The following is a 10884-nucleotide window of genomic DNA, read 5'->3' on the forward strand; positions in this document are numbered from 1 at the left end:
CTACATGTTCGGACCATCCTCTTGAAGCAGGTACGACACGGAGAAATATTGAGAAACATTCTGGGTTCGAAACAGATGTTTTTTTGTTTTTTTTTATCAGCACATATAATGTTATAGCTACTTCTACAGCAGAGTATTTTCTGTGATAACTAAGAAATATTTCCTTTTACTTTTTTTTTATTTCAAATTTTCAACAAAAAGAAAGGGAGCAAAGACTATTTTAACATTTTTCATTTAGTCCACTAAAAATTTTGCCTTGCCTCTTTGCCACTTCGTGCATCGCAGCAAAGCTCAAATATGAAGTCTTGAAACAAATTTATTTCTAAGCCCTGTTTCATGTCAACTACACGATTATAGAGCTGTTTTGTAATATTGATTTTACTTGCCATTCAGCTACAAACTCCATTTAGCAGCTTGTCTTTTCTTTTTTTATCTCTCTCAGAAAGCAACAGCCATTTCTTTACCAACCCACACAAACAACTGTGCAATCAACTTGTAGCAGGAGCAGAAGGGCTATATACTAAACTAAAGGAATATAGTAAATGTTTCTCAGCAGAAAAGATTTGTAGCCACCAGCTTTGGTCGTGTATTTAAAAAAAAGAACAAAAGTTTGATTATGTAGCAGTGACACAGAATGTGTTGCAGAACAGGTATGTAATGAATCTTAACAGTCATTTTATAACTGTAGCTTTTGAGTAGACAATGATAAGTGTATGAGAAATGTAAGGAAAACATGAACTGGACTCCCATCATTAGGTTACAAGCTAAAAGACATTATCCAGGTTGCTAATATCCATGCAAAGAGCTGTACCTTGAGAAAGTGCAATTTAGTGATTATGTGCAATATTATGCATTTTTCTACTGTTTCCACAATTAAAATGTTTTCAATTGAAACTGATCCAGTGTGCTCCCATGTCTGCCAAATGAAAGAGGCAAAAGAGTTGTGAAGTTTCACAAGATGTTTTGAAATGGGAAGCCCAGTTAGAAGAAAAAAAATGTTCTGCATTCATTACTTTCTTTTCTTTTCTTATCAAATAAGACCAGGTAGGTCATAGTTTAGGGCACATTCACATCTGCCTTTTTGAATCAAATCCTGGTCCATTTGCTCGGGAAGTCCGTTTTGTTTGGGGAAATGATTTCTTTTTTAGACCAAATTATGGGACTCGGTTTGCCTACAAACACAGGTCTCAGTCGGCTTCAAGAAGACCAAATACAAGAAGCGGACTACAAAGTCACAAATAAATAGTCACTCCTTGCATTTGGCGTAGCATTGCATTGTGGGTATCAATTACAATAAGGGTCCTTTGCCTCGTCTGTTGTTCATACTGCGCCACGTTGTTGCAGTGTAAGTCCGCAGTATACTTGCATTAGACGATATTTAAAAAAAAACCAAAAACAGCTATAACTTCGTGCTCCATGTTTAGCTCGCAAGTTTTCTTCTTCATGTTCTCTCTTTTGCTAAATACTAGTGCAGCGCCACCTTTGGTGAGAATGGGGATATATTATTCTTTTTTTTTGTTCTTCTCTTTTGTTTGTCTTGTTCAGCTTTTAAGCAAGTAGAATAATGGTCTGGATGCTGTGTTCCGCTGAGTAAATTTACTTCACCAAGGGGAGCTTTGTAGAAATAATGATCCCCGTGATATTCTGGATTCTTTTTTTTTTTTCTATTTATTTTTTATAATTGTTTGTATTATAGATTTCGTATAATACTGCTTGGGGGGGATATATTATTCTAATGGTTTGGCTCTTTTGACCAAAGTGCAGCATCGCCTGGATACACCGCGGACAATCCTGATGCAAATGCACCCTAGTGTTCTCGTTTTTATGTCTTATGGGACAAATCAAGCATTTACAGTGTTGCCAGACTTCAACCGGCTCACCCTGAGCAAAAATACCCAAACACAAGTTGTATGTTCATGCTGGTGCAGTACGAAGTGCACAGACCTTTAAATCAGAGAAACAAACCAACCAGCCCACAAACAAATTGCAGCCCAGGACAGCAAGCTCCTCAGGTCAGTTTACCTGCATCTCAAGGACAAAACTCCTTTAAAGATGACAGTGTGCGTATTCTAGATAGAGTCGACTTAGAGGTACTTAGATTATGATTAATTGCTGCATTCTTTGACAAGTAAGTTCTCACTTTCACATATTGCCAATTTTATTAAGGACTCTTTAGCATCATGCTGCAAAGACAGGGTTGGCTGCTGTTCAGGTTCTTTTCAGTGTTCCGGGGTAGAAATTTGTGGTTGCATTTTGTGCCAAACAATGATCTTGTCATCAACACTAAGCCAATTTTGGTGCCAAATCCTGATCAAACAGTGAGCGAGAGTTACGCTGCAAATGGTAGTCCTGTCCAAACATCCCAACAGACTAAAAAAAACGCACAGCAAAGCAAAACTATATGAGAGAAAAAAGTCTTGCATAGAAGTCAAACTACCTCAAGGACAAAAATCACGTGGGTTACAGCATTCCACCACCTGTCCTGCCTGGAAAGACCCGGTCGATCGTTCATTTGACAGCATTTGGTCAAAGTGTCACATATTGCCGTGGGAGGTGTGTCATGGTAGTGACACCTAAGGACACTTTATGCATATTTTAGATGCTGTACAAGCTTTGGCAAAGCAGGTGTATTTGACCTCCTATGATAACTGGGTGGAAATATTGCAGGTGGCAGTTTAGGTGCATGAAAACTCTGAATAATTTAACTAAGACTTCCATGGTGCATTTAGGGCAGAAACAAAAGAACAAAAATTAAGTCCCTGTACTTTAAGATTCACCATCGTACGCAAAGAATTGTGCTGCTGAGAAAACAGTTTTGCAGTATGCTACATAAATTAAGTCCCTGTTCCTTTGCCTGTCAGTTTTGGCCTAGAAGCATTGTATTCTAAGCCCTGGTCTGCAGAGTGATACGACACTATTTACAGATGTCTGGGACAAATTTATATAACATGAACTTACATAACTCAGAAGAATCCTGCATGCAACAATGAGGATTTTACTGAAAAAAAGGAAGATTTTTAAAAAGAAATACCCCTTCACAGCTGTGTGTGACAAGAGATGACCACCCTACTGCAGGGTAAGACAGCCTGGGATGTGTTCTCATTTTCCGTCTTTTGTGCTATAGTAAAGCAGAGAGGGACCATGACGAGCTGTGCAGTTGTGCTCCCTCTGTGATCTCTTCAAATGTGATTAGTCTTCAATAGAAAGAAGAGACACAACCTTCACGTCCTGCAGAGGGGTGAGGCGGTTCCAGTCCATCAAGCTCAGTGACCTGATCCCGTATCCATCCTTCGCCCTTATCACTGCTGCTTCGTCTGTCCCTTTTATCCCCCTCACTTACTTGTTTCTCCCTTTCTTTTAAAAGCATTTTCTATCATTTGAATCTTTAGTTTTCATCAGTCCTATTTCCCTAACGGTCCCTCACCCTTCTGCATTGTCTGCACCATTAGATCCTATACTTGCTATGTGTTGTGATATTGTCATAAAATAGGAAAACAAAACACACATTTATGTCTAGAAATAAAAAAATCTGAATAAATTAAAGTTATCAGTGAATAAAGTGCTTTTTTTTAAACTACAAATGTCAAATCGTGTGACTACGAAGTTTAAAGTTTAATTTTTTAGATTTGTTTAAAATAATAATTTGCATGCATGGATTTTCTTGAATTCCATGCATTATCTCATCAAGGAGATTCTTTAATAAAAACATCATGTTAATATTGATGCAGTGCATTAATTGTGAATAATCATAAATTAGTCAATTCAATAATTTTCCTAATTAAAAGGTAACAAGTCAGCAGAATGAATTTTAAGCCGCCTTCCTTAACACAGTTACATTTTCCACCATCAGGTGAACAGAGAGAAAGCAAGGTTAGAATATCAGATCTTCTACAGTGGGAGGTGAGATAAATCTGAAGAAAATTTACAATACCTTGCGTCCATGCACAGTTACTGGTACATTTTCAATGTTTCTTGCCAACAAATTCTCTAACTATGCATAATTAGCTTGACTAAAACTGTTTCTATGACCACCAAACAGTTAAAACAAGTAAAGAGGGTAAAAAAAAAACAACAAATAGAACAAATGTTATGGATCTCCATGTTTATGTACGCAGACAAACAATACCTCAACTGAATGCACATATCTTGCTGTGACCAAAATTAATCAAACAAGATGCAAAAGAAAGCTGAATTTATGCACCACATTCCTAAGATATCTTATTTTATCTTTACATCCACCAAGATAAAACTGTATTTAGATGAAAAAAATAAATAAATAATTAAAAAAAATAAAAACAATCATTATAATAATAATAATATGTTTCTCAATGTGCTCTGCAGGCAGTTTCCCATCCAAAATCTGTTTTCTGCCCAGTTAAATGGGTTTGATTGGACAGACATGTCAGTTCTTTTTCCTTCTTTCTTAAGTGCCAGACAGAAAGCTTCTCTTCATAATGATGAATACATCCTGCTGCAGCAGAAAGGAAAATAGACATAGAGGACCTTGTAGAACCCCTGATAACTTGGAGACCCAAGAATTGGATTGCAAGCGTCTGCATGTAGTTTCTCTGTGATCGGAAGCAGAACTTTGAAAATAAATGTGTAACAAACAATCAATTAACAGCAAGAAATGACGCAGTAAAAAAGTATTAATATACTCACTCTTAATTAATATTAAAATACATACATACATACATGCATACCTACACACACACACACACACACACACACACACACACACACACACACACACACACACACACACACACATATATATATATATATATATATATATATATATATATATATATATATATATATATATATATATATATATATATATATATATATATATATATATATACACACACACACACATAGGGCACAATACATAATATTGTTGTTAGAAACCAGCACAATCTAATTATGTGTTAAGTTGATCTTTAGCACAAAATGTTACAGTGTGACAATAAAGGCTCCAGAGTTATACAGTTATTGTATTTTTCTCACTTATTTCCTAAACAGACAGTTTTCTGATGTAGTCATATTGATGTTCCATGTCTCAATGCATCTTCCTCTACCTTGCTGTACATCATCTATGCTAAAACTCTTGCAACACTCCCCTATGTGATGATTTTTAAGTTTCATTTCTTTGTAAATATATTTTGGCCTACATTTTTCATGTTTTGTCATGCATTCAACACTGCTGATATGACCAGAAATACCTCTTAAGAGGGGGCAGTGAAAAGAAAGGATAGCGGAGAACTTAAATCTGCAAAAGCAGAATCTTTTTTGCAACACTTTGTGAGATTAAAACCTGCCTTAAGAGCCATTTTTCACTCCTACCACCTAATTATTTCCTCTTGCTTGTGAATATTAGGCAGAGGAGTTGCATACACAAAGTTAGGAATTAAAATGGTTAGGTTTAAATAGTTAGTCTTTTACATTTATAAAACTAGACATTCTTCCTCTCACTTCACACCATGGATGCTTTGCAGCAGGAAGCACCAGCCAAGAGATACAGTGGCATCTCTGAACTTACAAGAATGGATGATGATTTGATGATGTGGGCAAAAACCAGCCTACAAAAGATTTTCTGGGGAGATTAGGCTGCATAAATAGTGAGCAGTGCTTTGGACACTCATAACAGTTGCATCACAGTGCAGTGACCTTCTTATGTTGCTGCAGTTATTTGAGAAGTACAACTGTTGTGAGGTTTCTTCTTGGTACCTGCCATAGTTATTAACGCTCACATAACATTGAAAAAGTACTATATGGCCGATTTACTACAGCTAGTAAGACAAATACATTTTTAATGTTTGAGGTAGCCATTCTGCACATTCATATTCTCTAAGCCTTTCTTAAAAACAACCTCATGAATACAGAATATATAGAAAATTTAAGAGTCCAACTTAAACTTAAAGCTAAAAGTTACATTTCATTTTCTCTTGACGCCATTGACCTCTCTAAGATCAATGCTTTTTTGGTAGTGTTACGAACACTCTTGAGGAAGACCATGAGGTTAGACCCACCAGTCCCAGTGCCGTTCAAAGCACTTCCCACTCCTCTGAGAGGACAGCCCATGGACCGGGCATGGTTGCCCGGCACAACGACATATTTAGTCACAGTATTAAGGTGGTAATTCCGTAAATCCACAAGTGCAGAGACGCAGGAGTTGTAGGCCTGACAGAGCTCAGAGCTGGAACAAGTCATGATGAAATCCCGCAATGATGGACAAACAGATAGAGTCTCTATCGCCTGGCGGTGGGCAGGAGGCATGTAATCTCTCATGCGTGTCAGGAAGGCTCCTAGATAGGGTGAATCAATGGAGACAACAGAGAAGAGACTTGAGACGGGGAAAAAAAAAACAGCCTTTCCCGGAAACATTTGCTGTCAGAACGATCAGCTGACTACACAAACTGCATGACTTATTCATGAAATGCATTGAGGAGGTCAAAGGTTGAAAGGTATTCCTCTACCTGTTTCATCCTCATGTTGAATGCACAACAAGGCATCGAAGCACTGAATGGCTGAACTCTGTGCCGCACTTCCACCGGACAACATGATTGGTTCATTGCTCACGCCTTCATACAAAAGACCCTTTGGAAGCATGGGGTTATCTCGCCACCTGAAACAATTTAAAAGTGCTATCAGTCTGCTGTTTACAGACGTGCAATTAAAAATATGCAATGCCAAGTAAAACATAGAGGACAGCAACAGATGAGCAGCATTGAGGGATAGAAGGCCTGAAGATTGCTAAAATACTTGAAGAGACTATCAAAGCATCAACTGTAATATGTGTGACACGTGAGCAGACGTAAAAAAAACTTACCCTGAGACAAAAATTCTCAGTGTGCCATGAAATGCAGCTGGCTCCACATGATCTGAAAAAAGCACAAATTCCGCCACTTTAATTATCTTGAATGTCTCAGCCTTTCTAATAGGCACAGCATGTAAATTGATTAAATTCATGTTGAGATAGTTATAACTCGAAATTACTGTGCATGAGTTGGAAAGTTTCCTTCATCTTCTTAAGTGACTGAGTTACTTTGAATAAACCTTTCTGTATGCCGATGAGGTCAGAGATTTTCATGGCGTGCATTACCTCCAGAGCCCCCTGAAACACAAGGGGACAGTTTGAAATCCATTGTTAATTTGCAACAGGCAACTAAAAGAAAACTGAAAAGTTGATGTAAAGGCAGTGTGTCAGAGAGTGTTGGTGTTGGAAAAAATAAAGGGGAAAAAAAAAGAGGAAGATTAACAACTGAAAGTACTGACCGTTATGCCTGAACTGGCAGCCATCTCCACCAGCAATGACACCATAAAAAATCCCTTGCAACTCTCCCCACCGGGAAAGGAAAATATCAAGTCCATGTTCCTGTTTTTTGGGGAATTTTTTTGTTTAAATTAAGATTAAAAAGATATTGCTAAAACATCATATGAGATGATTACACAACTAAATTCCATGAGAAGGCAGAGTGAAAGAGAGAACTTGTGTTAACTTACCCAATTTCCATATCCCTAAAACGACACAGAGAGAAACAGTGCAGGAGTGGGTTTAAATGGAAAAGGAATTACCAAGATATTTTATTGCGCTATCACCGTTACAAATGCTCAGGGTACTATAAATGCAAACTTAAGTATAAGAAAGGCAGACATTACTCACCCTGTGGGATCCTTTAACTTCCAGTTGGCTAAAACAGAGTCTGCATAAGTCAGGATGGGTGGGAGGCCAAGCCTGCGAGACACTTGCCAGTATGGCCAGGCCAGTGCTTTTGGGAGAATCTGTCAAACAATGTGACATTAAAGTTTCTGTTTAGAGATAAGTCACAACAATGTTGACTGCACATCTCAGTTTCTTAACCACACATTGTTGTTGGTCTACCACTATCACCCAAACTGAAATATTGTCAAAATATTTTATTTATAAGTGAAATGTCACACCGATCATACTATGTGGCATTCAAACATCCATCCATCCATCCATCCATCTTCTGCCGCTTATCCGGGGTCGGGTCGCGGGGGCAGCAGCCTAAGCAGGGAAGCCCAGACTTCCCTCTCCCCAGCCACATTTGCCAACTCTGCGGGGGGGATCCCGAGGCGTTCCCAGGCCAGCCGAGACATGTAATCCCTCCAGCGTGTCCTGGGTCTTCCCCGGGGTCTCCTCCCCGAGGGACGTGCCTGGAACACCTCACCAGGGAGGCGTCCAGGAGGCATCCTGACCAGATGCCCGAGCCACCTCAACTGGTTCCTCTCGATGCGAAGGAGCAGCGGCTCTACTCTGAGCCCCTCCCGGATGACTGAGCTCCTCACCCTATCTCTAAGGGAGAGCCCGGCCACCCTGCGGAGGAAACTCATTTCAGCCGCCTGTATACAAGATCTCGTTCTTTCGGTCACGACCCACAGCTCATGACCATAGGTGAGGGTAGGAACGTAGATCGACTGATAAATCAAGAGCTTCGCCTTCTGGCTCAGCTCCTTCTTCACCACGACAGACCGGCGCAGAGCCCGCATTACTGCAGACGCCGCACCGATCCGTCTGTCGATCTCACGCTCCATCCTTCCCTCACTCGTGAACAAGACCCCGAGATATTTAAACTCCTCCACTTGAGGCAGGACCTGACTCCCGACCCGGAGAGGCATTCAAACAATTTTCCCTAAAGGATACAAGGACACCCTGACGTGCGCCCATCACTGTGAATTAGTACTATTCTCTTGATTTTCTCTCCTCCATTAAGAAACTACTGTTAAAAGAGCATTTTGTCCCTGTGCGCTGCTTTGTGTTAGCATGCCATAGTTTTGTGAATCTTACCAAACGTTAGTTTGTTTAGAATCTAAACTAAGATTGTAAACATTGTAAGAATTGCCAGAAGCTAATGCGTACAGTTTATAAGTCTCCAAACCCCATATATTCTGATTCTGATCCAAAAAGCCTGGTGTCATTTTCAGTCTCACTGCATAGTTTAGCCTTATCAATAACACAGCATTGAAAGTCTCTATCAATCTGAAGTGATAACCTTTACTCATCTTGAACCACTGGATTTCACCAGATATGTTGTTGTGACTAAGCCAGAATTGAGTAGAACTAATGTTAATAAAAGGAAGAAAGAAACAGTGGTCTTACAAGAAACTGAAACAACATTGGCGATGACGAACAAAAAAAACAAAAAAAAAATCTGGGTCTGGATGAAAATGATACCACAATTTATTCCACTAATTTTTCTACCATCCAAAAGAATACTGACATGCTACTTATTGAAAGTTTGAGTTTCATCGTAAAATATGTTTCTCATAAACAAAAATTTGGTCCATTTTAAATCATTAAGTAACCACTTTTCAGCATTTATCTAGAAGCAATCGCTTTCAAGGGCTCGCATTTATATCACATTGCCAAAGCACTGAAGAAAAAGTGTATCATTTTAAATGTCTTTCATTTAGTTGAAGTGATGTTTTACCTTGGCAGGTGCATGTTGCCCTTCTTGCCACACATATCCCATGCTGATGAATCCCAGAGCCAGGTGAGCCAGCCTCAGCTCACGGTGACCGCTCAAAAAATGGGGACTCAAAACTGGCATCTGAGTTGAGATCAGATTTAATGTTTACAGTTTTCAGGAACAATGAGCACCTTTAAAGCTGAGAGCTCACATTCACACGTGTGATTTTTCAGTTCTAATACTGTTTGGTATTTTTATTGAGGCTCTGCAGACTCTTACCTTATGAACCAGATCCCGTAGTTTACAGGACTCAATCAAATGTGTGAGATTATTTGCCAGATCCAACCACACCCGATAATAGTCTGGAAGGTGAGTCTAGAAGATTATGAAGATAAAATAATGTGGTCATTGATTTTCTCCAGTGAATGTGTGTGTGTGTGTGTGTGTGTGTGTGTGTGTGTGTGTACGTGAATGGATGAGTGAAAAGGTGTGCTGAGAATTTACACATAGATTGTAATCAATGATATCATCAGCTCATGTTTTCCATGGTGCATGACCTACATGTCAGTGAATGATTGCTGCTATCAATCAGAGACAAAAAGCTATTTAATAAAGGGGGCATGACAGAATGAGGAGGGGGGAAAAATCTCAGCCGAGGTATCCAGAAGGGGAATAATCTAGAAAAATAAGCTTAGGCTGTTCTATAATTTCTTTGTTATAAAAGTTTTCAAGTAATGTCTAATTTAACTTGACGTTTTGAATTTACGGAACATTTTCGGACAAGCGGGCAGTACTGCTCAAATGAAAGGCTCAATAGACGCTAAGATATAGGTTTCCACTGGATCAATAACCTTCCATAACATGACACAAAAACAACAATACTTATCTGTTTCAGCCCACAGGGACTAGTTTTGTTGCTGACCAAACACTTAAATGAAAGAAGTAGATGAGAAAATATGGCTAAAAGGTAAACCTAAATATCTCTGCCTGTGCTGAATGGACGACGTTGTTATTCTTCAAACATTTGGAGAATATCTGCTATGAAACATAAAGAATGATAAGATAACTTACCAGTGGCTCTTCAAGAATAAATCCAAGCTCTTCGGAAATATCAAATGCATCAAAGTATGCCTGCAGTGTCTCTCTGAGGTTTGTCTCCATATGTTCCACTCTGTATCCTATCGTACTTCAGTTATAAGAGGGGGGGAGAAAAAAAAATCACTGTGCGCGAGTGACTCACATATATCAATTGGTAAACTTGTTCCGAACTTGCTTCCACTATCTTTGTCTCATCCCTTTTTATTGCACTCACTCAACTGCAAACAGCCAATCAGATTTCTTCCACAGTAATGTCAAGAGTTCACAGAGCAAAGCAGAAAGTCCCCATTTTGTGCAAGTTGCAGTTGAATATGTTCCTATTTTGTGGCACTCCTAAAAATGAACTGAAAAT

The 10884-nt window shown here is 39.0% G+C and overlaps 1 protein-coding gene across 1 annotated transcript; it reads right to left on the minus strand.

The window, feature by feature from the left end:
* Window positions 1–5931: 5931 nt before the first annotated feature.
* LOC306762371 (indoleamine 2,3-dioxygenase 2-like) lies at window positions 5932–10595 on the minus strand (the record flags this gene model as incomplete). Its single annotated transcript, XM_079248814.1, has 10 exons — window positions 5932–6308; window positions 6480–6628; window positions 6833–6884; window positions 7000–7117; window positions 7279–7378; window positions 7507–7521; window positions 7667–7785; window positions 9456–9575; window positions 9714–9809; window positions 10506–10595. The coding sequence occupies 10 exons, from the start codon at window positions 10593–10595 to the stop codon at window positions 5932–5934; spliced, it is 1236 nt and encodes a 411-aa protein (XP_079104940.1).
* Between the last annotated feature and the right edge of the window lie 289 nt (window positions 10596–10884).

Source organism: Telmatherina bonti, assembly GCF_933228915.1.
Source record: "Telmatherina bonti genome assembly, chromosome: 11".
In the NCBI taxonomy this organism is placed as follows: Eukaryota; Metazoa; Chordata; class Actinopteri; order Atheriniformes; family Telmatherinidae; genus Telmatherina; species Telmatherina bonti.